Raw genomic sequence first — 27,975 nt, forward strand, 5'->3', positions numbered from 1 at the left:
AACAATTGACAATCGGGCAGACAGATAGACTTACAGAAGAGAAACAGAAAACAGAAGAGCTGGTTCTCTTCACAGCTCGTTCAGGAAGGGAAGGCTACACAGCCCATCCATCCATAGATACAAGTCTCACACTCTCACCAGCTCCAACGCGTCCCGTCGCGTCTCCCCCGAGCGTCCTTTCCTTCCCACCAAACTCGCAGCCACAGCCCCATAGAATAGAACAACACCCCCACCCACCAAATGTACAACCCCCCCGCCCTCCCCCGCCCACGCTCCCCGCGCTCACACACTTCCTCCCCCCGCCCATGGCGCCCTACATCATCGACCTCTCATCCGACGACGACCCGCCCCTCCCTCCTCCCCATCCCCATCCCCACCCCCCTCCACCTCCACCCCCACCCCCACCACCACCACAATCTGCACACCACCCCGCCCCCGCCCCCGCCCCTCCTCCACAACAACCACAACCACATCAACCCCCCCACCACCCATGCCGCCCAAAACGACGCAAAAGAGCATAACATCCTTCTTCAGCCCCCCGGGCATCAAGGGCGAGCAGCAGCGCCTCCAAACCTGCTTCGCATCACAGCCCCCGCCCCGGCGGATATCGTATTCAGACCCAGTCCCCACGCCCGTCCTGTTTACGGCCGCCGACATGGCCGTGGACGAGTATGAGGCGCCGCTGCCGGATCCGTTCGATACTACGCCTTCGCCGCCGCCGAGGCATGGGGATGGAGATGAGTGGGAGCGCTTTACACCGCCCCCTGAGGCCGAGGCCGGGGACTGGACACTACCCAAGCAGAACAGCCCGCTGACGATGACGACGACGTCGACACACAACAACACCCCCCCACCCCGACCACCACCACCACCACCACTGGGGAAGCGGAAGTTCAGCAAAGTCCAATCCTCCTCGCCGCCGAGGACCCCGGGCAGCAGCAGCAGCAACAGTGACGGGGGCGCGGCGGTGAAGAAGCGGCTATCGTTCTTTGCGGCCGTGCCCGCCGTGTATGGCAGTGGGGCTAGGGCGGCGGCAGCGGCGGCGGCGGCGGCAGAGACCGTGCAGAAGGGGCTGCCGGTGGTGGTGGTGTATCAGGGTGCTGCGTGTGTGGCGCCGCTGGTGGAGTCACCGGCGGCGAGGTTCCGCGCGGTGAAGAGTGTGAGGAGCGCGGTGAAGGAAGTGTCGGTGGAGGAGGTGGTAGCGGGGCCGGGGACGGTTGGTGTGGTGGAGGGTGTGGGGGCTGCTGCTGGTGCTGGTAATGGTGGTGGTAACGATAACGATAATGGTAATGGTAATGATGGTTGTGGGATGAAAAATAATGGTGCTGCGGCGGAGGAGAAAGAAAAACAGCCAGAGCCAGAGCAAAAACCAGAGCAGAAACCAGAACTAGAGTTAGAGCAAGAGCAGGAAAAGGCCAAAATCAGCACACCACCGCCAATTGCTGCAAATATCATCATGAACGGGAATATCCACACTCCATCACCACCACCACTGCCGGCCACTCCAGCTGCTGCAACCCTGAATACGAATCTGGACGGAAATCTGCTTCCCCCACCCCCCCACCACCACCTCCTGCTGCTACGCCGGCTGCTTCAGTTACAGCGAACCTAAATCTGGATGGGGATATGCACACGAACGAAAATCTGAACGACAATCTGCATCCTCCTCCTCCTCCTCAGCCGACTACTCCGGCCGCTGCAACACTGAATCTGAATATGGACGGAGACATGGACGAGAATATGAATATGAATATGGATATGAATACGAACGGGGCTCTTCATGACCACAGCGGTATGTATTTTCTCTCCCACTCATTTTGTCTATGACGCACACCGCACCCTGCATACACACATACACACACACAAAAAACTAACTCCACGCCAACACTAGCTCCCGACTCCCGCCCAGACCCAGACCCAGACGCTATGGACATCGATACCCCTCCTCCCCCTCCTCCTCCTCCTCCGCACACCTCCCACCCGCACACACCAACCCCCACCCCCACCATCCACCCCCACCCCCACCCCCACCCCCACACCCCCTTCACCCCCTTCACCCCACCCCCCCCTCCACCACCAACACTCTCAAACAGCCCCTACTCCACCGCAGCCCACACAATCCAGTCCACCCCCATCGCGCGCCAAACATTCGGCCTGCCCTACAGCGAGCGCGCGGCCATTGCGGCGGCGGCGGCGGCAGCAGCTTCTTCTTCTTCTTCTATTACTACTGCTACTTCCTCTACTACTTCCTCTATTACTACTACTAATAATACTACTGCTACTAATAATACTACGGCGGCGACGGCGGTGGGCTATGTTTCGCCGGCGTATGGAGTTGGTGCGCGGGGCCCTGCGGAGGCGCTGCGGGAGGCTTTGGGTGTGGGCGGAAATGGCCCGTGGGAAGAGCGGGCGGCGGCGGCTGTGTTGGTGAAAGAGGCGGTGAAAGAGGCGGTGAATGGGGCGGTGGATGGGGGAACAACGGCCCGGTAGCAACGCCAACGATAATGCCAGAGGCGGTAGGGCGGGATGAGGTTTTGGGTACAGAAGTTGGGCCTGCGCCGCCGGTGCAGGAGGTCGATATTGCGGTTGAGAAATCTCTGGATGCGGATGCGGATGCGGATGTAATGCAGCAAGACGATATTGCGGTTGTTCCAGAGGCAGTAGTAGTACCGGAAGTTGGTATTGCAGTGCAGCAAGACGACTTTGCGGCGAATGCGATGGTTGTGGACGATACAGATGCAGCACTGGAAGTTGGGTTTGTGGTTAATGGTAATGAGGTACATGAGGACGAGTGCTTGGTCGGATCGGCTTTGGATGCAGATGCGATGTGTGAAGGCGAGCTTCCGGTCAATGTTTCGGAACACGTTAATGCTTCGGCTGCGGTCATTTCTTTGGATGGCGCGGTCAATGCTTCAAACGCGGTCAATTCTTCGACCACGGTCAACTCCCCAGACATGGCCACAGCCCAATCATCCGACCTCGACACCCTCTACGACCACGACGACTTCCCCCCCGAAGACCCCTTCCCCAAAACCCCACGCAGCACAGCCATCAACGGCCAACCCGCCTGCACACTACACCGCTCGCCCACCTGCGACGCCGAGTCGTGCGTGCACGAGTTCTTCACAACATACTGCCCCCTGGAAGACGTGCCCCTCGGCGACCTCGTGTACCCGGACTACGTGAACGCCCCGCGGCGGACGCAGGCCGCCGCCGACGGCGCGCAGGAGGTGCTGCATGCGCCTGTTGCGCGGAAGGAGCTGCTTGCGGTCATGATTGCCGCGGGCGGGCTGGCGGGCTATCGCCGGCTGCCGTATCTGACGGCGGAGGCGAGGGAGTTCTTGAGGTGGCATGCGGAGAGTGTGTTGGGGGAGTTGAGGAAAGTTGGTGAGTGCTAGATCCTTTCCCTACGGGTTATATATCGTATGGGTGGTATTCTGTGGCCGGGAATGGTATGGGGTGGCTAATGGTGTGTCTTGATGTGTATATAGATGGGGATCTGCTCCATGTGCAGTTCACGGTCCGGGAGATACTGAAACTCATCCCCGCCGTGCGCGCCTACGCCCTCGAGAACAAGATCCGCCTCCCCACCTTCAGTGCCAGCCCCACCCCCTCCCCGGACCAGCTCGTACGCGACCTCTACAGTCTCCTCACCTACACCTTCAGCCACGACAACGACACCAAGGCCCTCATCAACCTCTTCCTCACCACCACCGGCTTCACGCTCCCCGGCCGCCAACCCGGCGACATCCAACGCTTCATCTGGGACGCCTACAACACCGTCCCGGACCTGCGCGACCCCGCCATCATGGTCGCCGTCTCGCGCCTGCCCTCCTTCCGCAGCGCCCACAACACCGCCAACAGCAGCATGCGCGCCCTCCAGCGCGAGCTCGGCGTCATAGACCTCGATCCGCTGCGCGATATGCAGGCCCGCCACAACTGGACCATGCGCCGGCTGCGCCCCGTATGGACGTTCAACGGCGGGAGCAGCGACATCCACGACGCGCAGTGGACGCCCGACGGCGAGCGCTTCGCAATGAGCACGCCGTGCACGAGCGACGAGTACAACCGGCCCGGCAACCTCATGCTCGGCTTCACGAATGCGGGGCCGCCGCGGGTGAAGATGCTGTATCGGCATGCGCTGCGGGTGCGGCCGGCGGCCGGCGGTGGCGGGGTGATGGAGCGGTATGAGTATACGAGTGTGCCGTCGATCCGGTTTGGGGGCGATGGGCGGCTGCTGCATAGTTGTGGGCTGGACGGGTGTGTGAAGACGTGGAGCGCGAGGGATGGCAGGTGGTTGGGGGAGTCGGCGTTTGATGACCAGGTTGTGGTGATGGAGACGAGTGCGGCTGTGGACGGGTTGTTGGCGGCGGGGCGGTCGAAGGGTGCGGTGGCGGTGATGCAGGTTAATCCGGAGGGGAAGCATGAGTCGGTGCGGAGTCTGAACCTCTTTGATAAGACGAACAAGAATAAGGTCTATCCCGCGGCGCTGGCCTGGGGCGGCGTGGGGTTCGAGAACCTCTTGGTCGTGGGGTATGATAATGAGGGGAATAATAGCAAGAGCGGTGGGCTCGGCGTCTGGGATGTGGAGAAGGAGGTGAACCTGTTTAAGTATTGGGGCCATATCAAGCACCCGCAGAGACACTTTGACGTGCGCATGGGACAGCGCGGGAGGTTTGTTACGGGCAGTCTCCGCCCGGGGAAGGCGGCGGGGTCGATTGTGAGGCTATGGGATCTAAACACCATGAGCGAAGTAGTGGAGTGCATCAGTAACCAGTCGGACCTCAACTGCGTCACCATCTCGTAAGCCCCCTCTCCCCTCCTAGTAGCTCTCCAACCCATACTAACAATCCCCTTCCTAGGCCCTGCGAGCGCTACCTCACCTCCTCAGGAACAACCAACAACACCCTCATCTTCGACATCCGCAACCCCTCCACGCCACTGCACTCGCTCCAGCACGGCGCCACCACAATGCCCACCTCGGCCGAGACCAACCTCGCCGAGGACGACACGGGCGTCACATTCATCACCTGGTCGCCCTACAGCAGCACGCTCTTCACCGGCGGCTCCGACGGAAAGGTCAAGCAGTGGGATCCGGCGCGGGCCGACCCCTTCCTCGCCGATGTCGCAGCCGTTGAGTCGCAGATCATGACTGCGGCGTTTAGTCCAGCGTGGGACGCGCTGATCATTGGTGAGGCGAGTGGGCGGGCGACGCTGTTTGCCGTGAATGGCGAGGAGGCGGAGGAGGGGGCGGTGGTGCCGGAGATTGTGACGGATTGGAGCGAGGAGAGGGCGTTGATGAGGCCGGGTGAGGATGAGGGGATGAGGTGGAGTAGCTGGAATGGAAGGCGAGCTGGGGCTGGGGCGGCGGTGGTGGGGGCGGGAGAGGAGGAAGAGGGGGAGGAGGAGAGTGGCGTGGCGTTGGGGAGGGAGATGGTGGAAGAAGGGTGGATGGCGAGGGATCCGGAGAATCCGAGGTATGTTTGGGCCACGGAGAGGTATAGTGCGTTGAAGGAGAAGGAGAGGAGGAGGAAGGGGAAGGGGGGAGGGGGAGGGAGGGCTTGATGGTGAGTTTAAATTTGTGATGTTGGGTGTTTTGAAATATTTTGGTGCGGGTAAGGCGGCGGGAGCTTGCTGTGGGGTACAATGAATGGCCCGCGGGTATTGTGGTCGAGTTCCCAGAGCTGTTTCTGGTGTCGCTTTTAGGAGATGTGCGAAAGTTCGAATTGGAACAGCTCTGGGTGCGAGACGGGCAGCCCCACTCCCAGACCTATCTTGATACTCGAATCAAGACAGGTCTGGGGCGAGACCAGCTATCAGCGTATTCTCGCTAGTAGAGTACTCGGCTGTAACAAGCTTAAGCTCTGGTGCGAGCGCACGGTTGTAGCAAGCAAGCAAGCAAGCTTTCGCTGTACTTGCCGCACCGCCCCCCCAAAACCCCGAATCACATCCCATGATTCTAGCAAGCGCGACCGCGTTGCACCAGTAGATACCAGTGGTTGGCGCCCTTTACTAACATAAAAACAGCCTATTCCTCACAACCAAATATTCAATCTTCACAAGCGCCTGCCCTAATCACCCAAACACATCATCCTTAAGCAAGAAAGCAAGAAAGCAAGAAAGCAAGAAAGCAAGCAACTCAATACTACATTTTTTTTCCGGCAGCTAGCCAGCAAGTCATGCTGTTTTTGGCTTCTTCTTCTGCTTCATTATTATATACCATCCATCCATCCAACCACACATCCATTCAACCTATTTTTGAGGCAAAACTTTTTTTTTTGAAAACAAAACCATAGAGCATCTTAAGCGAGCGGGCCCGGGGAGAAATTATCTAGTTTTTCCTTTTTTTTTATAAAAAGTTCTTTTTTGCCCTCCATTTTTACTTTTTTTTTTTTACTGTTACACAAAGTATTGTATTACACATACTTTCCTATAAGCAGTTGGTCAGCCACAATGTGTAGTAGAAATGTGAAGGGAGAAAAAAAATGTGTAGGAAAATGAATAATGGTTGGAAATTATTCAAACACTTGTATAGATATTAGATTACTTTTTAGAATGATTTTTAAATGTTTTTAAGTAACGTCGTTTTGAAATATATTTTTGTTCTTAGTTTTAGGGTTTAGGGTTTAGGGTTTAGGGTTTAGGGTTTAGAATTAAGTTTTTATACTAAATATTGAGAAAAACACTAAATACACTTTTGCAATACATTTTTTTCTATATACTTTTGTAATACATATTATATAGTAATTTAAACAAAATCTATACTATAAAGTGTTTCAAGTTTGTAAAAATTTTAGAAACAGTAAAACATATTTTCAAAAAGTTCTTTAAAAATACACAGTAGTATTTTCAAAAGTGTATTACCAAAAATTTGTTTCTCAAAGTGTTTTTCCATAGCATTTTACAAAAAGTATTTTCTATAATTGATGTCAAAAGTGTTTCTAGTATATATGTATTTATCAGTGTTTACTATATTGATTTTATTCTATATTCAAACACTAAATCCTAGAACTAAAACAAAAAATATAATGAAAAAAACGTCTTTCATAATTGGAATTGTAGATGCCTGAACTCCAAATATATTAAATAAGTAAAACATATCTGAACTTTAAATTATCATGTTTTAACTTGCCACTAACTGACTACTTCAAAATACACATGTTATTTAACTCTGGTTAATATTGAAATACAGTTTTGTAAAAGTGTATTCTTATGTATTTTGCCATCTCTCAATACGAACGCCATAGGCAAATTCGGGCGAGAAAAGTCTTGTTCCCCCCCTAGCTTCAGATAAGGACTGTGTTTTCCACCCCTCAACTAGCTCTCAATTCGGGATCTCCCCCATCTATCTACCTCTCTCAAGCTACTTGGGGGAAATACACTACCCCAAAGCAATTGCTTCAGCGAAAACTCGCCCACTGCTATTACTATCTCCAAGTCTCCAGACTTCGTCTTCTCAATCTCAATTCACAACATCTAGCATACCTAACTCGCACATCCGTGCAATCCAACCCCTACCTCCCTCCACCCATCACCCTGCACCAACCCCACCACAGACAGCTCCCCCAGCACCACCCCCACCACCCCCACCAACCATGGCGACCAAGCTCCAAATCACCAACCCACGGCGCATCCTCCTCGTCGGCGCCCCCGACTCCGACCAGCTCGTCTTCCTCAAAAGTACCTCTCCCCCCCCCTCCTCTCCCACGCTCACAGCAGCGCAACAACTAACACCGCAAGCAGCCCTAACAGGCACCCTCCCGCCCCTCACCGCCGCCGGCGCATCCCACACCCTCCCCATCAACACCGCCTACTACGACGTCACAGTCCCCATCTGGATCGACGAGCTCCCGCCCGCGCTCGCCGACACCGATGACTGGGCGCGCGGCTACCTGGCCCCCGAGGCGAAGGACGTGCTGAAGGCGCTCGGCGGGTTCGTGGTCACGTTCCGGCGCCCGCAGGATGAGGCTGGTTTGGTAAGTATATATATTCCCGGAGGGGGAGGTGGTGAGGGAAGTGTGCTAATGTGGTGTGTGTGTGTGTGTAGGAGGCGATCAAGAAGCGATTAGCGGCGCTGCAGCGCGTGGTCGGGGCGTGCGGGTATGCGTGGGACGGGGTGTGTCTGGCCGTCGCGATGCCGCAGAGCTTACGGCCCGTGCTGGAGCGGTCGGCGGACGAGTGGGAGGACCTGTGTAGGGGGTATGGGTTTGAGTATGTTGACTACGAGTTCCGGGGGCGGAACGAGTATGGGGAGCCCGCGGGGATGGAGCGCGTGCGGGAGGCGCTGGAGGCTAATGATTGGGGCGGCGACGACGACTATGACGATGCGGCGAGTTTTGGGTCGTTTGAGGATGGGGAGGGGGTGGATCCGTTGAAGATGGTGGGGGATGAGATGGAGAGGGAGATGTTTGGGCTGCATAGTGCGATCTTTCCGGATGAGGATGGAGAGGGGGAGGAGGAGGAGGAGGATGAGGAGCTGCAGGTGGAGAAGTTGGAGGCTATGATGATGAGGATGGCGGCGTTGAAAGGTATCGCCTCACCCACCACCACCGAGTAATCGGATCTATTAATCTATAAAGAACCCGCTGATGTACTAACAACTACATTTACGATCTAGATATGGGCGAAGAAATATCAAAAGAAGAACGCCGTAAGATTGCCGCAAAGGCAATCGCAGATGTCATGAAATCTGCATGATGTCTAAACCCAGTGCCCACTACCCACACACACACTCCTTATTATTAAAAAAAAGAAAAGAAATAAGAAATAACTTGTCCAAACCGCCCCCCCCCCCTCTTCTTTTTCACCTTGCTCACACGTCAAGATCCATCTCCATATTACCCATCAGCTCCCCAATCTTCTCAGCCAGCACCAGCTTCCCATACCTAACCGCCACCTTCACAGCCAGCTCCAGGGTCCTCTTCTGCCTGAACAGACCACAGATCTCGAGTGCCTTTGCGCCGCGGTCGTTGTCTTGGCACTCCATCGCCACAAGCTGCAGCAGCGTCTTGTCAATAATGTTTTCACACCTGACCAGTTCGCGCTTCTCCTCCGTGGTGGTGGTCGTGTGGGCGGCGAAATCCTCTTGCAGCGAGTGCAGCACGGATTCGCGCACGAAGGTTTCCTCCAGTGCGTCGGATTTTGGCGCTTCGGCCGCCGAGGGAGCCGTGGAGGTGAGTGGGATGGAAAACTCGAATTCGGAAAGAAGAGGGCGCGGGAAGTAGGGGTATTTTTCGCCGCCCTATAGTATATAACCATTAGTATCAAAATGAATGACATGTACCTGGGAGGTTGGGGGGGGGAGGCTACATACCTTGAGAATAATGCAGTGGAACTTGTTCTGTGCCACCGCCACAGGCCAGTAGCTCTCCTGCTTCATCCCAGTGGCCAGACGATCCAAAAGTCTAGTATCCAGCAAGGGGACCCATTTCGCCTGCCCCTGTAGCCTCCAATGCAAACAAACCAACAAGACGCCATCAGAATCGTAGACACAAGGATCCTAACCACCCACAACCCGTTAGCATCACAGCCCATCACTCACAGGGGAAATACCCTAACCCACCCCATTATCTGAGAAGCAAACACTTCTGATACTTCCATCAGCAGGAAGGGCAACAATATCCTCACTTTGCAGCGTCTCATCTCGCTTGACGTTCTCAATGGTATAGACAAGTTTTGTCCTCCCGTCGGGCCCAACCGCGCCATTCCCCATAACAATCACATAATCCCTCCACGAAGCGCACGTGACAACCGGAGTATGCTTCTGCCTCCACACGCGGAATGGGACGCCGAAAAGTGTAAACACTCTGACATACCCCGCAGTAGTGCAGACTACGATATAACTATCGCTCAGCGCAATACTGACAATGTCCTCTCCCTTCGGCATACTAGTTCTCCAATCGCCCTTGGTGGTCCAGCTCTCATGTGGGCGGTAATAGATCATGGCCCCATTCCCATCCTTTGGCTTGCAAGAAAACAATGATCCTCCCTCATTCAAGCACGCCTTGTCGTATAGAAAAGGGTCTGTGAAATGGAAGTCTCTGTAGACCTCACGGTCATAGAACTCAACAGTGACGGTGTGGTGCGTTTCCTGGTCAACAGTCCACACAAAGCCTACGAGATTCAGGCACAGATACCTGCGCATCCCCTTCCACGGCGTGCTTCCGGGCTGGAAGCTTTCATGGACCTCGGGCGCCCAGGGCTCGGTTCCGTAAGCCCGGCGTTTACCGATCTGGAGGCCTCCGGGGGGCAGGTCGGAGGCGCGCCGCTTGTTGTTTTGGTTGATCTCGACGTAACCGGCGCCGTCGTCGTCTTCAATGAAGTCGTCGAGGTCGTCGGGGAGGAGCTCGTCAAGTGAATCCTGGGAGGGGCTGCGCTCGCGGTAAAGCTGGGCGGGAGGTTTGGAGCGGGTTGGGAGAACGCTTGGGTGGCTGCCGATGCCGGTATCGTTGATGAGAGGTGCGGGACGGACGGATAGGTTGAGCAGCCATCCTTGGTCGGAGGGTACGGGGTTGGGGAGAGTGTAGAGTTGGCCTTGTGAGGTCGTAAAGGAGATGGTGTTTTCGGTGGGGTGCCATGCGAGGCTGAGGATGTTTTTGTAGTCCCATCTGCAGAGATTGTTAGTACGAGGTATCTTGAGACTTTTTCGGGGGAGAGGCACCTTGAGATTATGGTCTGGGTTTTAGACTCCCAAATTAATAGCTTTCCGTCCGTGCCAGCGGAAGCGAGAAAAGCGCCGTTGGGAGACCATGCATAGTCAGTGATATCTCCGTTGTGTCCATTGGCAAAGACCCTGTGTTTCTCCCAGTTGGTCCTATCCACAACCACCAGCTCCCTAGTGGGTGTTTGTGCGAGAAATGCCCGCCCATCCGGATGCCAAGCGACCTTTGAGCTCGACTCTGAATCTTCCTTTAGTGCGCTGATAATCCCATCAAGCTTCTTGACCAACTCCGGCTCCTCCGTAGACAGAGAATAGATGTATATCGTCCCATCAACTCCCGATACAGCCAGATAGTTCCCCGACGGATGGAAAGCTACATGTTTGGCTGAATTCTTTTGCCCGCGAAGATTCATAACCCTCTGGTTATCTTCCAGGTTCACAACCTTGACCACCGTCTCATCGCTCGCAACAGCGACCAAGAGACCATCTGGCGAGATTGAGAGGTCTCGTGGCGGTAAACTTGTCCGTACAAGCAGCTTTATGAACGTATTTGTTGCCATTGAGAATATGGAGACGGTGCCATCCTCTGCTGAGACGACAAAATGGTCGTCGGAAGCCACGACGGCGGTCTTTCCGTCTTGCGACTGCTCAATTGTTGCCGGTTCGTCGTCGGAGGCTACAGTGTACTTTCGGATAACTTCATTGTTGCCGACGGTGATTAGGTATTTCCCGTCAGGAGAATAGGTCATCGACGTGGGTCCGGCGGTGTCTGGGGTCTGTTAGCATGGCTTGCTGGAGTCGGAGAGCTCCCACACTGGAAGAGGACGCACGAGCATATCGTGGGATGACACGAGGCTGGGTAGTCATAGCTGTAATCCTTTTTGATCCGGTGTTGAAGCCCAATTGGTATTATTAGTTTTCCTGGATTGTGGTATTTTCTTTTCGCGGGTAGTGAAAGTCAGGGAAACGCGTTGTTGCGCGTAAATTGGTCTTCCACCTGAGTACGCTCCGTGTTTTGGCAAGGATTGTCCGCCAAGAATGCGGCGAGTGAGATCCTATGATTCTCTTCTGTCAAGAGCGTCACGACAGGGTAACCGTTTCAAATCAGTTACCCTAGACTGGCGGGGCAGGAAAATTGAACTTTTCTTTAGGTGCACTGCTTTTTTTTCATCACCAACCAGCAGCATAACGAAAAACTCCACAATGGCTAAATCAAAATCTTCAACAACTGTAACGAAAGCTGCGCCTAAGGCTGATGAGGCTAAACCCGAGGTCAAAAAAACCGAGGTAGCCAAAAAGACCGAGACAGTAGTAACCGTTCCTAGTGACACTCCCTACCAATTGAACAACGAGCAGGTAATTTTTCTCTCCAATTTTGGCGCAAACTTTTGGTTTCTTTAGCTGACGACGGCGGAATTAGGTTCTCAAAGCTTCCAAAGCACTTATAAAATTTGTTGGAAGCAAGGAAGACAAGAGCGCCAAAAAAAACTTGCTTAGGGATGATGAAGACTCAAACGACCGCGCCCAGGCGATTTGGTTGAACCTCACAACTAAGAAGTTCAATACTGACGTTAGAAAGTTGAAGCCTATCCAAATGTTAGACTCTCCCCGCTATTTCTTTACTCCTCTTCCATTTTTCCAATGACGAACCAATTGCGTCTACGCCGGAATTCCCGACTTCCTCAGCCCACTAACATCTTGCGCGCAGTCCCCTCCCCCACCCCATTCACGATATAACCACCACCACCGTCTGCCTCATCGTCAAGGACCCCCAGCGCAACTTCAAAGACCTCATCGCCGCCGCCGGCCTCTCCTCCACCGTCACCCGCGTCATCGGAATCAGCAAGCTGCGCGCCAAGTTCAAGTCCTTCGAGTCTCTCCGCCTCCTCCGCGACTCCCACGATCTCTTCCTCGCCGACGACAACATCGTCCGCATGCTCCCCCCGATCCTCGGAAAGACCTTCTACAACACAACCAACAAGGTCCCCATCGCCGTTGAAACCCCGCCCAACAACGCCGAAAAGCTCAAGAAGAAGATTGAGAGGGCCCTGGGCTCAACAATGCTCCACTTGACCCCCAGCGCAAACACAAGCATCAGGGTCGCGCTGAGCACCTTCACGGCCGAGCAGGTCGCCGAGAACGTCCAGGCGGTCGTGAATGCTGCGCTGGGGAACAAGAAGCTCCCTGGGGGATGGCGCGGGGCGAGGAGTATCCACTTGAAGTCGCCTAGCTCGGTGGCACTGCCGATATGGTTGACGCCGCAACTCTTCGATGAGGAGGATGTGCTTACGGCGGAGGCGGCCGCCTCAAAGGAGCAGAAGTTTCTCGAGAAACAGGAGAAGCAAAACGCAAAGAACAAGGAAAGGGCGCAGAAAAAGAAGGAGAAGAACCAACAGAAGAGAGCCGCTATCGCGCCTGCAGATGAAGAGTCCGAAGATGATAAGTCTGAGGGGGAGGAGAAGAAGCCAGCGGAGGAGAAAATAACGAAGAGTACGGAGAAGCTCGTGGATGCTTCTGTGAAAGAGCAGAAGAAGAGAAAGAGGGTGGTCGATGTACTGGATAAAGGTCTGGATGCGAGTGTGAAGGAGGCCAAGAAACTGAAGGCGAAGAAGCTGTAAGCTCAGCATAGGAAAGGGGGAATGTTGAGAATTGGTAATGGCTAAGCTGTAACTATATTTTCCTTTTATTGTTTTTTTCTTTCTTTGATTCGAAAAGTTTCTTCCTGTCTTGTGATTTAAAATTATAGCCACACATTGATTTGGGTTCGAAGAGAAGTGAACGAGAGGTCAAGAAGGCTAGTACATAATCTTTTGTTTGTTAGGAAGGGAACTCACTTCCAGGGTTCAAGCTCGAAATAAAAATTAGGCTTCAGATCCGCATATCAATATCAAGATGTGACGGAAATATATCCAGAGATAGGTTGTCATTGACACCTGATCACACTAGCTACATTAGGATCTCATAATGCGCTAACCTAACTAGGCAATTGAAGACAATGAGTTCTTGACCTTCAAAGTGCGTATTTCAAATGTACCTGGCCTCGTAAAATCAATGGCTATTGTTATTTTATCTTTTGATACGAGAATATCGGTATTGGGTATTGGGTATGGCGAGAAGAGATGGTATCGAAAGATGATCCTACTTTCTCTTCTCTCCATCCGTCTACCACAAGTAGCCACGGGCCCTTCGGTATAAATACAGTATAAGTATTTTACAGAACCAAGTAGGCGGAGCTTCTCAAGATAAAAACAGGAAGATGAAAAAAAAAAAAGAGATATAAAAAAACAACTCCCCCAAACTCCCTTTCCTTTCCCTCCCTTTCCTTCCGTCCCTGCCTACCTATACTTACCTCATAATATAGTTACAGCTAGCTAGACACATAGCTATAGCTGCCAATAATCCGGGGCCGGCCTCCCGCCCAGTTGAATGCAGCTTGAAACCGTGACCGTCAATTCCATATCGTTCCATGCCACAACCGCCAATCATCGAGCAATAGAAAACACATAAAAGAGCTACCACAACTAAAAGAATTACACAAGAACCCAAACCAAGAAAGAAAGAAGGAAAGAGACAAAATTCCACTAAAATCCCATGGCAAGCTACAGACCTACATCAGTAAAAGCCTAAGCCCCCCTCTTCCCACCATTGGTCATCAGCGTAACCTTCTTGAACTTCTTCTTCTTGCCTCCTTTGCCATGACTCGGCGCCTTCCCCCCGCCGCCGCCAGCATCAGCAAGCCTCGCCAGCGTCTCATCGTCCTCCCAGTCCTGCCACCACCCTGTTTCCTCCCTCTCGACTGGATTGTACTGCTCCGCGCCCTGCGGAAGAACCAACGGTGTCCCCCACACGGTTCTACTGGTACTGGGGCTCGTTCCTGGGCTTGCATACTCACCCTCGTGTAGTGGCAGGGGGGGTAAACTCGAACTCCCTTCGCCGCCGTTCGCAAACACTGGTTGCGGAAGCTCATTTAATGACTCCCGGGTGGCTAGCGCTACAAAGTCCTCCTCTGAAAATCCCCTCATGCTGCCTCTTCTCCGGTGGCGGTGTAGTGCCTCCTCTTCCTTCTCGGCGCGGATGCGGTCACGCTCCTCCTTCTGCTCCTTGTCGTGCTTCTTTTTCCGGCGGCGGTCAATCTCGCCCTTGAAGCGGTCCAGAACCTCTGGTGGGACAATATCCGTCCAGTCGCACTCAAGGAAGCCAACTTCACAGCCGGCTGGGAGGTGCGCTACGTACTTTGCGCGCTTGCGGAGTTCATCATCGACGGATGTGCCTGTGGTAATGTTCTCAACCCGGGGAAGGATTGCAGTTGGCAGAGCGTGGTATGAGCCAAAAGCTGCTTTGAGAATGCGGATATCGAGAGAGCTGAGGTAATAATGGGGGAGCGCTTGGTAAAAGTAGTATGGCATGTCGTGGGTTTGTGGAAGGTGGGACTTTGGTACTGGGACTGGTGGCTTAACCGTTTCTAGGGGCTCCGAGGGGTGCTGTGAAGGCGTAGTTGATTCAGGCCGTGAATTAGCTGATGATGAGTGACCGGATGAGGCCTCGTGAACTACATGGTAGAATGCCGGCACATTCTCATCACTCTCGTTAAACACGATCTCTGGGCGCTGTTTCTCCTTCTCCTTGGCTTTTGAAGGCTCTACTATGGCCTTGGGTGGATTGCCCATTCCCTTAATCCCTTCCTTTTGAACATTGATGTTGTTGATAGCTTTTCTGGTCCACTCGCCATCCTCACCAAACATCACCTTGTCCTCTTTAGCCATCTTCTCCAATTCCGCAATCTCTCTCGTAAACTCCTCTTCCATATACTCCTCCGTCCCCTTCATGACCCTCGCATAGTCCATGATCTCCGCTGAAAAATGCCATGGTATCTCATCCTCCTTCTCCGACAGCAGCAATTCTGCGCCCTCTTTCGGAAGCGCCAATGTGCTGCCCTGCCTTCTCATTACAAGCCGTAATACCACATCCTCGCCTTCCCTGGGTGCTGGGTTCTCCTGCCCTACAAAAAATCGAACCGGCCGAATTTCGCTCGAGTAGATACTGTCCGTGCAGATTACGCACTTTTTGTACCGTGGTTTCTTTTCCGGTGGTCCCTGCGGCTTGCTGTCGTCTGTAGAGGCCATATATCGCATGAGACACGGAAGACAGAATATATGCCCACACTTCGCCATCCGGGGCGCCACGGGGGTAGAAAGGCAGATTGGGCAGTTTGTGCGCTGTGTCTGCTCTGATGCTATGACCTGCAGCACAAGATCCCATGGTAGATGCACATCCGAGTCAACTGCCTGCGCGCGGTAATCGCCACGAGGGTGTACGAGAAAGCGGTAGTTGGCATTGATAAAGCGTGCCTTATCATTCGCATGATATCCCGAACCCAATCCCCAGGTTGGGGTCCGCCGGTAATTGTGGCCATGTCGGTAGTTATTGTGATGCGATTGTGGGCGTGGAGCTACATTCCAATTCATCAAGTGCGTAATACTCGTACCCTTTCTTCCTCCTCCCGATGGCAGCGTCATTGCGTCCTGAGCTATGTCAGCTGTTCGTCCCAACAACCTCAGTGGCAATTTAGAAAAATAATACCTCGTCGATATGGTCGTCGTTTCCGTATCGTGGTGTATGTGGCTTCCTGTGATTCTTGTGCGACTTCCTACCTGCCTGGCCGTTTCGTGGCGTGCCTCCGTCAGGGATATTACGAGGTCCTCCTGCACTGTTTGAGCCGAGAGGGATGCTACCGCGTCTCTGGGCAGTGTCGTTGGTCGTAAGGGCTGGCGGAGCGGACGCGAGCTGTTTTGGAGGGAAACTGGCGAGTTGAGAATTCGAGGACATGGCAGGCAGCAGGGAAGTGGAGAAGAGATGCACCTTGTGGGACAGTATATTGTACAAAAACAGAAGAAACGAAACGAAACGAAACGAAACCGGGACGTAGAGTATGTGGCAGTGGCAGTAAAGTCCGTATTAGTATCCTAAATAGTGAATTACTCACCCTTTGGTGAGGGTGGAGGGGAGTTGGGGGGGGGGGGGGGGGAGTGTCGACCTGCGAGGGTGACGTCGATTGAAAGAAGAGGAGAAGAGGAAAGGAAGAGGAAGAGGAGAGGAAGATATGGCAATCAAGGTTGGGCAAGGTGGTTCGAGAGGGAAAGCCGCCGTTGTAATTGCCTCTCTGAGTAATCGCCGCCCATATCAGTCATCACATCATGCCGGTGACTGATATTGGTAATCTACAATCTACGGTCTACAGACACAGTACCAGTGCAGTGCATTCCATATCTCTGGCTACCTATTGTTGTTATTGTTGCATGGGATTGAGTCTATTTCTGTACTGGACTGAGCGCAATTGACTCCAATGACATTTTTCGTCCAAAAGCAAGGTGATGCATCTCATCTTCATCTGTTCTTATCGCAATCGTCAGCGGGGTTTCCCTGACTCTTTGACAGGCGAGGAGTACAGCCAGTCGGTTAACGAACAGAGACCCTAGATGTAAGTTGTGCGATAACTCTGAGTTTCTAATCACGATGCCATTAGTAGATTACAATAACATCACTGACCTCAGAAGAAGCCTTCTTTAAACGTCTTTCTCGACTCCAAACCTCACACCACATCCGGAAAGCTCCGGATAACCCTAACCCTAGGACTTGATAGCTCCCTCAACGCCAAATATTCAATTGAGGCCCAGAATCACTGAATGCAGCTGTAGAGCTCCCAGCTCGACTCCAGGACTCGGGCTTCATACTACAGCTCTCCTCTCTTCTTATTCTCACCCAATTAACTGCCTCCCAAGCCCAATTCCACATACCATACTCTGCCTGAGACACCGCGGGGACCCTTGCATCCCACCTCCACCTGACCCAGAATGACGCCCTACCCCCCCTCCGAGGCCGACGACACAGACGCCTCCCCACCGCCTCCACCGTCCGTCCACAACTGCACGACCACTGAGGAACTCCAGGCCGCACTCGCCCACCTAAACGCGCAGGAAACCGCCGTCACGACCCGCCTCGATGCACTCCTCAGCACCCAGACAGAGCTCACCCACTCCCTCAGTCGCCTGGATCTCATCCGCGCGCACCTGGGAACGCAGGTCGTCGCCGCCCGCTCCCTCACAAACAGCATGCTGTCCCCCGCCGCCAGCACCGCCGCGCGCGTCACCGGCGCCGTGAAACGCCTCGACGTCGAGCAATCGCGCGTCAAAGCCACCCTAGAGGTCGTTGAGCAGGTCGCAGAACTCAAGGCATGTGTTCTCGGCATGACAGGGTCCATGGGCGCGCCGCAGGACTGGGAGACGGCTGCGGGGTATCTGGCGAGGTCGGCAAAGGTGCCGGAGCACATCGTCAAGGGCGAGTTTGCGGAGGAGATGGTGCCGACGGCGGAGGTGCCTGATCCGCCGAGCGTGACGTTGGAGAATGCCGCGGAGGCGCTGTGTGGGCTGTTTTTGAGGGAGTTTGAGAAGGCGGCGGCGGCCGGGGATGGCGAGAAGGTGACGAGGTTTTTTAAGCTGTTTCCGCTGATTGGGAGGACGGAGGTGGGGCTGGAGGTGTATGGGAGGTATGTTTGTCAGGGTGTCAGTGCGAGGGCGAGAGAGACATTGGCGAACAAGAGAACCACGGGAGATGGTGTGGGATTGGGCGATTTCTTTTATGGCAATTCCATGAGCCGACTGTTTGAGCACATCGCAAACATCGTGGAGCAGCATGGGAAGCTGGTTGAGCGGCACTATGGTGAAGGCCGCATGGTAAAGGTTATTGAGAGGTTGCAGGTCGAGGCCGATACCCAGGCCGGTATTCTCATTGATACCTTCGGTGATGAGCGCAATGTCGATAGAAAGGTGCGAAGAGTGATATCTGATGACTCCGTTAGATTCACCTGACTGACGATATGATAGCTCACCGATATCAAATCCTACGCATTCTCCTTCCTGGTCCAATCTTTCCTTCCACAGACCCGTAGTGCTATGGGAACCCCCCGCTCGTCTTCCCCGGCACCGGGCGCACCCCGCATGTCCGAAGACGAAGGCGTCGACGTTAAAGAAATCGACATGCTGCTCTCAGAGCTCGGCATGATGATTAGCCGTTGGTCCTTGTACTGCCGCTTCATCGCCCGTAAATGCCTCGTAAGTCTAACCCTAAATCCCAACGTCAATCATTGACCTGCAGCACAATCATTGACCTACCTACCACAGCCACCCCAACCCGACCCCTCGACCGACGCCGAAGTGGCAATCCCATTGACCCTCCCCCCTCTCCTCCAAAACTCTCTCCTCGCGCAGAAAGTCGAGTCCCGTCTGCTGCTCCCCTTCTCCGCGATGACCACATTCTTCTGCCGGCGCTCCGTCGAGAAGGCCTTCCAGCTCGACGAGGCCCCCTCCGACCTAACCCTCTCTCTCAGCTCCCCCGTCTCCACAATCTCCAACGCGCCCTTCATCACCTCCGCCGTCGACGACGTAATGTACATCGTACAAACGCTCCTCCAACGCACGCTCAACACCTCGCAGCGCGGCCTCGTCACCACCGCAATCTCCACCATCGGCCGCGTCCTCAGCGGCGACTTCATCGGCATGATCCAACGCAAGATGCAAACCGAATCCTACCCCAAGGGCGCCACCGCCTCCTCCCCACCCCCGGACGCAAAAGTAATCTCCTTCCTCGTCCTCATCAACAACCTCGACATCGCCACCGAATACAACACACGCATCATCACCTCCTTCGCGACCGCCACCTCCGCCCCCGTCCCCGGCACAACCGTCAACGTCGCCCTCGAGGAGATGTTCCCCTTCCAGAGCGACGCCGCGGCCGTCCGCGACGCCCTGCGCGCCATGGAGGGCAGCTTCGACGCAAAGGCCGGCGAGCTCGTCGCCGACGGAATCACAGTCTTCTTCAACCAGGTTGTGAAGCCGCGGCTGCGCCCGCTGCTCACGGAGGCGTTCCGCGACGTCGAGTATGTCGTCTCTGACCGGGCGGGCGGTGGTGGTGCGGCAGAGGCGGACCCCGACGCCGGCGACGCGGAGCAGGACGACGGCGAGATTGTGAGGAGGAGGTTTCAGGAGGGGTGGGAGGCGCTGATGACGCCGTATAAGCGCGTCCTGACGGCGCGTATGTATTCGAAGCTGCTGGGGACCACGGCGGGGTACTTTGCGCGGCTGCTGGAGAAGAGGGTGTGGGGGTATGCGGGGAGGATCAATGAGCTGGGGGCCATCAGGCTGGAGAGGGATGTGGCGGGGGTGGTGGGCGTGGTGGTGAGGGGGGGTATGTATGGTGTGAGGGATACGTTTGTGAGGTGCACGCAGATCTGCCTGTGTGTTAATATGGAGGAGGATGAGGTTGCGGACATGTTGGAGGGGACGGACGGCGTGGATTGGAAGCTGGAGGTGGATGAGAGGAGGCGGGCGAGGGGGATGGTAGTGGAGAGAAGGTAGTGGTAGATTTGTTTGGCCGCCTTTTTTGCTTTTTCTTTTTTCTTTAGCTAGAATTGAGGAGTTTGCTGGTGTCTGGTGTTTTTGCGAGTGCTTGTTCGTGATTGTGGTGTGCTGTTGGTGATATGTCAATGATATATATGTGTGTTACATTGAGTCTTCTGGGTTCTTGGAGCTTGCTCTATCGGTGGAAGTGGAAAACCGGTTCTTATCCCACATAGACTGTCCTCTCTCTCCCCCCCAACAGAGTTCTTTCTTGGGGTTGAGGATTACAGTTATATTGCTCATAGCCTAGTAAGGCATACAAGAAATCTTCCGAGAAATCAGAGTGGATAAGCTCATAAGTCGGGGCAGATAGAGGAATTATAGCATTTACTGTAAATGTAAATAACAAAATGCATTGTATTGTTGATGAATGTACCGTCGGACCTTTACAGTGCAGGATCGATCGAGGGCAAAGCTGTGAATTATATATTGATGATTCAAAGATCTAGACCACCATATATCGATAACAAAAGAGGAGGCAAACCCTCACAAACTCGTCCAAAGATATACCCCAAATGGTTAATACTTATTACCCAGATCTGCCATGTTTCACATACTGTCACTCGAATATAGATTTAGGCCAGGGTTACTCTCCAACTACATGTACACTCGGGGATCGTATTCATTACTACCTTTTCATTTCAGTGAGCATTACCACTATACTACGCCCGCGCCGGCAGAGCTACCCTCCTCCCTCCCTTCCCCCTCCCTTCCTTCTCCTACAAAATACAAAATACTAGGTATGCAATATACTGTAACTACCAACACATCTTACAAAAAAAAAAAGTAGGAAATAAAGAAAAAAACACCCACTCCCCAACGACGATACCGAGAATAGATAGGCAGTTTAGAAAAACTTGACACCCCTCTCATCCTCACTCCCAAACACCTGCGCACTCCCCCTCTTGACGAGCACGTCCAGCGCCTTCCTTAATATCAACGGATCAATGCCATGGAACTCTACCACACCCCCCACCCCCACATCACCGTGTTAGCCACTTCCCGTCTCCTATCCCCCCCCTACTTCCTCCTCCCCACTTCCAACCACCACTCACCTTGCGAAACCGTCAAGTCCCCTCCGAGATCTCATACAGCGTCAACACACTCCCCTTCTGCCCCGTCGCATCAATCCACTGCCATATCGCCTCCGCCCACTCCTCCGCGCTGCGCCAATACACCACGGCCGCCGCGCCGTCCCACGCGATCATGCCCTCGCCCGCCATCCACTCCAGTATCGCCGCTGCGTCTTTCGGCGACAGCCGTCCTAGTTTGCCGGCGTTAGCCTGCCTATGCTAGGGGGGGGGGGGGAAGGGGCAAGGGGGGAAAAGAGGGGGGGGGGGGGTACGGGAGAGCTTCTGGTTCCAGAAGAGGTCGGTCTCGAGGGCGTCAGAGACGTACAGGCGCCAGAGGCGGTGGTGGCGGCAGTAGTCGAGGATGAAGGTGGCCCAGATTGTGCGCTGGGCGGTCCAGGTTGTTTCGTTTGGCTGTGTGGGGGGCGGTGTTAGCTAGTTGGTTAGCTGGGAGGGAGGGGGAGGGGGAGAGGGGGACGTATCTGGTGAAGAAGGGGGGGAAGTCGTAGTGGTCGGGGTAGACGGAGGGCGGGGTTGTGAGGGTCACCATTTTGGCTGTGGTGGAGCTGTGGATGGATGTGGGGGAGGGGGAGCTGTATATAGCGAGAGGAGGGGAGAGTTCTACGCTAGATGGGTAGAGTTGTAGATATGTAGAGAGCTATGGGCAGAGAGAGAGCTTGGTGGTTGTAAGTGGTGCAGCGCCTGTTCTTGGTATCGCGGGGTTGATTGGTGGGGCCCAAACCCAAGCTTTGAGGCTCAAGCGCACCCTGCCTCTCTCTCAGATATCTTTCCCTACATACAGTACTTAAACACTCCCTCCCAGGCCCACCGAGTTCTGTTTCCGGCCTGTTTCGATTCCCTCTTACTTGTGAATCTAAACAATTAACTCCCGATCGATGCCGCCATGACCAAAGACCTCTACGACCCCTCGATCCCGACCTCGCGCGGCGATGCCGACGCCGCCGCGGCCGCCCGCAAGCCCGCAAACAACATCGTGCAGGGCACGTCCGCGGCGGGCGTGCGGGCCGTGGGCACGCAGCTGGTGGCGTTCTACTTTCGGGCGCCCGTCAAGGCGTTTTTTAGGATGAGGGTGGATTATATGGTGGGTTGTGGACTTTTTTTATTATTTTACTTATACCATGATTATGGATGGAGAGATGGAGAGATCGAGATGGCTAACGAGGGAGAGAGCGAGGGGAAACACAGCAAATGGTGCGCGCCGTCAACCCGCTGATCCAGGCGGGCGAGAGGTGGTCTTTCCGCCAGACGACGCCGCTGCTGCTCGCGCACGCCGTCAAACACTACGGCTGGGGCTTCATCCCGAACCAAGGTAGGAAGGAGTTGCATGTAGCTAGGAGGAGGGCCAATGATCACCGCCCCACACAAACCCCCTCCAAAACCCAGAACCCCGTACTGACCCTCTCCTCCTCTAGTCCTCCCACCGCTAATAGCAAATGCCTCCGTCGGCGCCCTCCTCTACACAACCTACCTCACCACCCTCTCCACCCTGCACGCCCCCTCCTCCCACCACTCCCGCCGCGTCCACCCCCCGCCGCCCCCAACCGCAACCTTCACCGCCGGCCTCCTCGCCGGCACCCTCCAATCCATCGTCGCCGCCCCCCTCGACGCCCTCGTCATCCGCTTCAAAGTCAGCGAAATGCTGACCGGCCAATACTCGTCCATGTGGACGTACGCGCACCACAAGCTGCGCGAGATCGGCCCGCGCGGCGTCTTTGCCGGCTACGGCCTCTCGCTGCTCAAGGAGAGCCTCGGCTACGGCGTGTTCTTTGCGGCGTTCGAGGGCGTCAAGCAGCAGGGCTTCTACGGCTACGCGCGCTGGTACTATGGCCGCGGCCTTCGACCAGGGGAGGAGACGACGGTGCGCCCGCACTTTACGATGGAGCCGGCGTTCCTGCTGGCCGCGGGGATGGCGGCGAGTGTGTGTCAGCAGGTGGTGCAGCATCCGCTGGGGAAGGTGCAGGATGTGCATTGGGGCCGGCTGGAGTCGATGGATTATGCCGCGAAGCTGGTGCCGCAGGGTGGCGGCGGGGGTGCGGGTGCGGGTGCGGGTGCGGGTGGTGGTGGGGTGAGGGCAGCGTGGAGGGTGTATGCGAATGCGTATCGAGACACGTGGGTGCAGTGTGCGCTGCAGAAGGAGAAGGTGGGCGGGTGGGCAAGGTGGCTGTATAGAGGGTTTGTGATGAATACGCTGCGCCAGGTGCCGAGTACGAGTGCGGGGCTGATTGTGTTTGAGCTGGTGCGGAGACGGTATGCGCTTGTGGGCGAGGAGGCGGCGATCAGGGTCGAGGGCGAGGATGGCGGCGTGGTCACCATCTTGTTGAATTAGAAGGGAGAGGGATCGGGATTTGGAGGTTGGCTGCCACTTGTTGGTTAGATTGGTGTTATCATTGCTTTGAGCGTGCGGGTGGAGTTTAGAAGGATGGGATGGGGGGCTAGATTGGGTGCGGGTATATAGATATCCTTATAGAGATTTTTTTTTATCTTCTTTACTTTTCAGCGCTGCCCCCTCTTCATTTGAGTGCATGTAGCTAGTTAATAGAAACAACTAACCAACCAACCCCCAGACCCCGGACCCGAGTGCCCAACACCACCGAGTGACATCTCATGAAACCCCACAAGCCAAGAAGCCAAGAGAGAGAGAGAAAAGACATATACCAAGGCCCCACACAAGCACTCAAGGAGTCAAGATAAGCTTCGTTGCCTAGCCTGCGTTGACTCTGTGGGCGCGCCGTGCACATGACCGGAAATGATCGCGTGCGCCAGTCCCGTGCCCACCACTCACTCACGTGCAGCTTGGCCAAGCATGCCTGATCACTCGACTGTTCAACTCCCTCCCAAATCTGCACTCATGAAGATTTCTGACACCTTTCTCACTACAAGAGCACACACACCCCTCAGGCGGCTTTATTCCAATTTCGACATGAATATAACGAGCTTCGACTATATGGCCCGATTCCAACGAGAGAAGAAAAAAACACCATCTATGTATGTATGTATGTCTCCTACCGCAATGCTTGCATGACGAGAATGAGGTTACGGCTATCGTAGCTAAGTAACAATACCAGCAACAGATTCGACAGCTGGCACACTCTGCACCGGCGCCACGCCGCCCCGACATGTCAAAAAAATTACTACAATTCCCCCTTCAGGAGTTTTTATGCTGACATCTTTCTAAATTCCCCCGCTCAGTAGATACGTCAAAGATAGAGAGACGAGACAACCGCAGAAAACAGATACACACAAAACTAATTTACAACCCCACCCAGAGCGAGTGGCAGCGTGAAGAAGGTAAGAAAAAAAATGTGAAACGGTGAAAAGGGTGGAAAGGGTGGAAAGGGTGGATAGGGTGGAAGGGATGATGAGGGCGGTAAGGATTGGAGGGGTGGAAAGGGATGAATACAATCCCCTATGCCAGGATTGTGGTAGAATTATAGGGAACTCTTTTAAAATGAATAAATAAAAGAATAGGAAGTTGTGGTGTGCAAGACGAATCGAAACTAGGAATTGCTAGGCCTTCGTATGACGCCGGGGGGCGGGGGTGGGGGAAGCCTATCCGTGAGCCAGTGGGTCATTTCGTCGTATGCTTCGCGCAGTACATCCTGAAGGTTGGTCGCAGGTGATTTGCGGATGGTGCCATGTTTCTTCTTTCCTCGTCTTACCCCCCAAACGTTATGCTCTTGGGTGCAAAAGATCAAGGAATTCTACAATATGTTAGCTGATTCCTTGACTGGCCCAAAGCTGGCTAACTGGTTGCTTTACATTGAAGTACCAGTCGATGAGTATGTCGCCGTGGATTCCAGGCTTACAGGCCCTGAGGCCGTTCTCGTCACCAACTATACCAATAACTCCCTTGACGCGTTCACGGCACTCTAACTGCAAGTCAGCACTGATTAATCACAACGTTGATCATGATTTATTACCCCGGTTAGCTAGGAGATATAATATCCCAACAAAGGCATCTCCAACGCCCAGAAGTATTATGTTTTTGGCGTCAGAAATCCTATCAAAAATCAGCTACTGATTACGCTCTATAACAGGTGCAGTGGACCTACTCAATGTAATTATCCCAAAGGTACATGCAGATTTCTTCCGTTTGCCTCATTACTTCGTATTCATGCTGTTCGGCCAATGTGCCCTCCATGAATAATGAGTTGCAAGTCTTGTACATATGAAAGGGATATATACCTCTTTGGTGGTCAATGCCTGTGGTATATTTACGTCCATGACAGCATATCCTCTCTGCACGGCCCAATCGATGTACATGTTACCTACATCTTCCTAAAACCCGCGAAAAGACACTGCGTTAGCCTAAACCCAATATCTGCCCTCCCCCGAGTTAAGTAGAATCGCGTGAATTAGCTGGACTGGGGAAGAGTGGGTGAGTGAATGGGTGTACCAGCAGGGCGTTGTGGGGCGCAATCCTGTTTATCATATTGGAATCCAGGAGTGCCCATACCGACGGTCTTTTCCCTCGTATCTCACAAAACAGACGCAACTGAATGATTAGACCAAGAGGTACTGATGAAGATTCTTGTGCATGGTTTATATCGCTACGTACGGGTCATGTACAAGCAGGACTAACGTCTCAGCTTTATAAGAATTTGTTCTGTATTTGTTAGAATATCTTCTCGGAAAATCAGAGGAATTACTTACGTCGCAAGAACTTGGTTTTCAAAGGACACAGAAATGGTGTCTCGAAATATTTTCAAATCCGACATTCTGTGTTTCTCCCACAATACCTTTGCCTGATGAGATCTGATGACATCTTTGCGATATCTCTTATCAGTACTTTTAAAGGGTTCTAATTTTATAGACTTAACACCCTTACCGTGCAACCGATAGGAATTTGTTTTCTCCATGGGGTCTACGCTAGTTAGGCGGCTAGTGGCTTTAAGAAACGATTCGGGGGGCTCAAGTTACCTGACTCTGTAAGTCTCATGCAGCGCCAGTATCGGGACTGCTGTATAACACATTTTTCGACATCCCTTGAGGCTGATGGTCTGACTTTGTCCCCATCATGAAGTCTCCCGGGTGGCTCTCCAAGTAGCACCTTTGTCACTGCCAGGGCTGAGTGGGATATAGAATCCAGGTTATAACCTCCCTGAGCAGGATTAGAAACCGGAAGGTCTAGTGTGAAGGTTGTGATCTTTTCCCTTACCTCCAAACAAACAACAACCTTTCCGTTTGCGAGTCTCATCAACATATGTGTCATGTGCGCATAGCCAGCTGGAGTCACCATGCATTTTCCTAATTCATCACCTACCGCGGCATCGAACCCAGCAGAAACTAAAAGGGTACGTAAGAAACATCATCAGGGTCTCATGGGAGGGTACACCCACTGAGAACCAAGTCGGGGTTGAACTCTAGTGCAATAGGCATGATAACACGCTGAAACGCGTACATATAGTCGCCGTCACCCATGCCACCATCAACATTGTTCCAAGGAACGTTTACATTCCTGGGAGGTTAGCAACAGGACTAAAAGAGGAATTGGACTAAGGATGCTTACATCCCAACGCCTTCGTCCACCCCACACTTGTCATAATTCCCATGTTGGCCCTCGGGATAGAATTTCCCACCATCAAATCTATGTATCGACATGTAGAGTACATGAGGATTGTCATAAAAGATGGCCTGGGTTCCGTTTCCTTTTTCAGATAACCTCAGCATTTGGGGAAATATCAGCCAAATTAAAGCGGGGCCCTACCATGGTGTACATCCCTTCGCCACATGAATCAGCACAAGGTTCTGAAGTTCACAAAGGTTGAAAACTTACCAATCCAATATCAATACCTTACGAATTGTTTCCGGGTATTTCTTTAGCATCACTTGAGCAGCAACGCAGACATTATTAAACAGACAAAACCCCATTGGCTTGTGAAACTCTGCGTGGTGGCCCGGCGGCCGCACAACAGCAATTGCATTCTTTACCTGGCTCTCAACGACTGCTTTTGCGCATTCGATTACACCTCCGCAAGAGAGCTTTGCGCTAGAGAAACTATCCGGACAGAAGTAGACAGAGTCCCCTTCTTGCCATGCCTCTCTCAGGTCAATAGGATCCATCGCTAAACAGGGAGGAACAAGTCAACAAACAAGTCAAACTACAATTAACCCCCAGGTCCAACCCCTGGTCAACGAGGATAAGAAGCTAGAGAAAACAAAGAGCCATTCATAACATACCAGAGGTGCTAGAGATGTAGTCCCAGTGATCCTTAGAGTGCGCCAACAGAGCTTCTTTTTCTGTTACCTCTCTTGCGTCTACCCGCTTCATGATCCCATCCTTAAAGGCCCCCGCGAGACTTCCATCTTCAACAAAGCCAGCACCTACCAGAGCACTATATATAGAGAATATCCGTTTGGGCTGCTCTGGATGATCTTCCTCATTGATTTGTTCATGATACATCATACGTGTGTCGTAACATAGTCCCGTTTTGAGACTTGATATTGGAAGTGCCTTATTGGGCGACATTTGACGGTCCTTTTCTGTCGAATCCTCCCTCGATGCAGACACGTCGCCCGAAAGTCTCAGCGTTATTGCAGACGTCTGATCAGCCACGGGCGAAGCATGCTCGCTTCGAGATGGGTTGTAGGGGCCGGTGAAAGTAACGTCTGTATGCCCGTTCACACAGATCGGAAAGGTAGGTGGGTTTTCGATATGAGCCGCAGACGTACCATTAGGCGCGTCAAGCATATCTGTGTCAGACCCAGGAACAAAGGGCATTTGATCTGGCGACCACTGGGATTTATCTCTTCTGAGCTAGAGATTGGAGTT

General features: G+C 53.7%; 12 protein-coding genes across 12 annotated transcripts; 6 read left to right on the forward strand and 6 right to left on the reverse strand.

Annotated features, from left to right (window-relative positions):
• Nucleotides 1-490: 490 nt before the first annotated feature.
• Nucleotides 491-2,490, forward strand: LAJ45_08753 (uncharacterized protein; the record flags this gene model as incomplete). The annotated part of the gene is made up of 3 exons (XM_046118302.1): nt 491-1,392; nt 1,509-1,792; nt 1,892-2,490. The coding sequence occupies 3 exons, from the start codon at nt 491-493 to the stop codon at nt 2,488-2,490; spliced, it is 1,785 nt and encodes a 594-aa protein (XP_045968579.1).
• Nucleotides 2,491-2,504: 14 nt separating this feature from the next.
• On the forward strand, nt 2,505-5,565 carry LAJ45_08754 (uncharacterized protein; the record flags this gene model as incomplete). The annotated part of the gene is made up of 3 exons (XM_046118303.1): nt 2,505-3,387; nt 3,492-4,803; nt 4,863-5,565. The coding sequence occupies 3 exons, from the start codon at nt 2,505-2,507 to the stop codon at nt 5,563-5,565; spliced, it is 2,898 nt and encodes a 965-aa protein (XP_045968580.1).
• A 2,030-nt stretch (nt 5,566-7,595) lies between these two features.
• LAJ45_08755 (uncharacterized protein) lies at nt 7,596-8,697 on the forward strand (the record flags this gene model as incomplete). Its single annotated transcript, XM_046118304.1, has 4 exons — nt 7,596-7,680; nt 7,744-7,976; nt 8,048-8,528; nt 8,618-8,697. 4 exons carry the CDS (start codon nt 7,596-7,598, stop codon nt 8,695-8,697), a joined length of 879 nt encoding a protein of 292 aa, XP_045968581.1.
• Nucleotides 8,698-8,812: 115 nt separating this feature from the next.
• Nucleotides 8,813-11,527, reverse strand: LAJ45_08756 (uncharacterized protein; the record flags this gene model as incomplete). Its single annotated transcript, XM_046118305.1, has 5 exons — nt 8,813-9,241; nt 9,314-9,499; nt 9,563-10,607; nt 10,661-11,429; nt 11,491-11,527. 5 exons carry the CDS (start codon nt 11,525-11,527, stop codon nt 8,813-8,815), a joined length of 2,466 nt encoding a protein of 821 aa, XP_045968582.1.
• A 336-nt stretch (nt 11,528-11,863) lies between these two features.
• On the forward strand, nt 11,864-13,278 carry LAJ45_08757 (uncharacterized protein; the record flags this gene model as incomplete). Its single annotated transcript, XM_046118306.1, has 3 exons — nt 11,864-12,016; nt 12,081-12,256; nt 12,369-13,278. 3 exons carry the CDS (start codon nt 11,864-11,866, stop codon nt 13,276-13,278), a joined length of 1,239 nt encoding a protein of 412 aa, XP_045968583.1.
• Nucleotides 13,279-14,283: 1,005 nt separating this feature from the next.
• LAJ45_08758 (uncharacterized protein) lies at nt 14,284-16,486 on the reverse strand (the record flags this gene model as incomplete). Its single annotated transcript, XM_046118307.1, has 2 exons — nt 14,284-16,182; nt 16,241-16,486. 2 exons carry the CDS (start codon nt 16,484-16,486, stop codon nt 14,284-14,286), a joined length of 2,145 nt encoding a protein of 714 aa, XP_045968584.1.
• A 1,025-nt stretch (nt 16,487-17,511) lies between these two features.
• Nucleotides 17,512-20,070, forward strand: LAJ45_08759 (uncharacterized protein; the record flags this gene model as incomplete). The annotated part of the gene is made up of 3 exons (XM_046118308.1): nt 17,512-18,483; nt 18,541-18,768; nt 18,838-20,070. The coding sequence occupies 3 exons, from the start codon at nt 17,512-17,514 to the stop codon at nt 20,068-20,070; spliced, it is 2,433 nt and encodes an 810-aa protein (XP_045968585.1).
• Nucleotides 18,825-19,214, reverse strand: LAJ45_08760 (uncharacterized protein; the record flags this gene model as incomplete). The annotated part of the gene is made up of 1 exon (XM_046118309.1): nt 18,825-19,214. One exon carries the CDS (start codon nt 19,212-19,214, stop codon nt 18,825-18,827), a length of 390 nt encoding a protein of 129 aa, XP_045968586.1.
• LAJ45_08761 (uncharacterized protein) lies at nt 19,242-19,472 on the reverse strand (the record flags this gene model as incomplete). The annotated part of the gene is made up of 1 exon (XM_046118310.1): nt 19,242-19,472. One exon carries the CDS (start codon nt 19,470-19,472, stop codon nt 19,242-19,244), a length of 231 nt encoding a protein of 76 aa, XP_045968587.1.
• A 986-nt stretch (nt 20,071-21,056) lies between the features above and the next one.
• On the reverse strand, nt 21,057-21,732 carry LAJ45_08762 (uncharacterized protein; the record flags this gene model as incomplete). Its single annotated transcript, XM_046118311.1, has 5 exons — nt 21,057-21,072; nt 21,168-21,197; nt 21,268-21,376; nt 21,458-21,596; nt 21,661-21,732. The coding sequence occupies 5 exons, from the start codon at nt 21,730-21,732 to the stop codon at nt 21,057-21,059; spliced, it is 366 nt and encodes a 121-aa protein (XP_045968588.1).
• A 354-nt stretch (nt 21,733-22,086) lies between these two features.
• LAJ45_08763 (uncharacterized protein) lies at nt 22,087-23,529 on the forward strand (the record flags this gene model as incomplete). The annotated part of the gene is made up of 3 exons (XM_046118312.1): nt 22,087-22,284; nt 22,389-22,512; nt 22,616-23,529. The coding sequence occupies 3 exons, from the start codon at nt 22,087-22,089 to the stop codon at nt 23,527-23,529; spliced, it is 1,236 nt and encodes a 411-aa protein (XP_045968589.1).
• A 1,171-nt stretch (nt 23,530-24,700) lies between these two features.
• On the reverse strand, nt 24,701-27,924 carry LAJ45_08764 (uncharacterized protein; the record flags this gene model as incomplete). The annotated part of the gene is made up of 16 exons (XM_046118313.1): nt 24,701-24,904; nt 24,963-25,072; nt 25,124-25,203; nt 25,256-25,338; nt 25,389-25,481; nt 25,660-25,666; nt 25,762-25,809; nt 25,857-25,968; nt 26,032-26,067; nt 26,124-26,304; nt 26,362-26,489; nt 26,543-26,661; nt 26,713-26,851; nt 26,911-26,924; nt 26,980-27,268; nt 27,384-27,924. The coding sequence occupies 16 exons, from the start codon at nt 27,922-27,924 to the stop codon at nt 24,701-24,703; spliced, it is 2,184 nt and encodes a 727-aa protein (XP_045968590.1).
• Nucleotides 27,925-27,975: the final 51 nt, after the last annotated feature.

This window comes from Morchella importuna, assembly GCF_003444635.1.
Source record: "Morchella importuna strain M04M26 chromosome Unknown Morimp01GS031, whole genome shotgun sequence".
NCBI classification, from domain to species: domain Eukaryota; kingdom Fungi; phylum Ascomycota; class Pezizomycetes; order Pezizales; family Morchellaceae; genus Morchella; species Morchella importuna.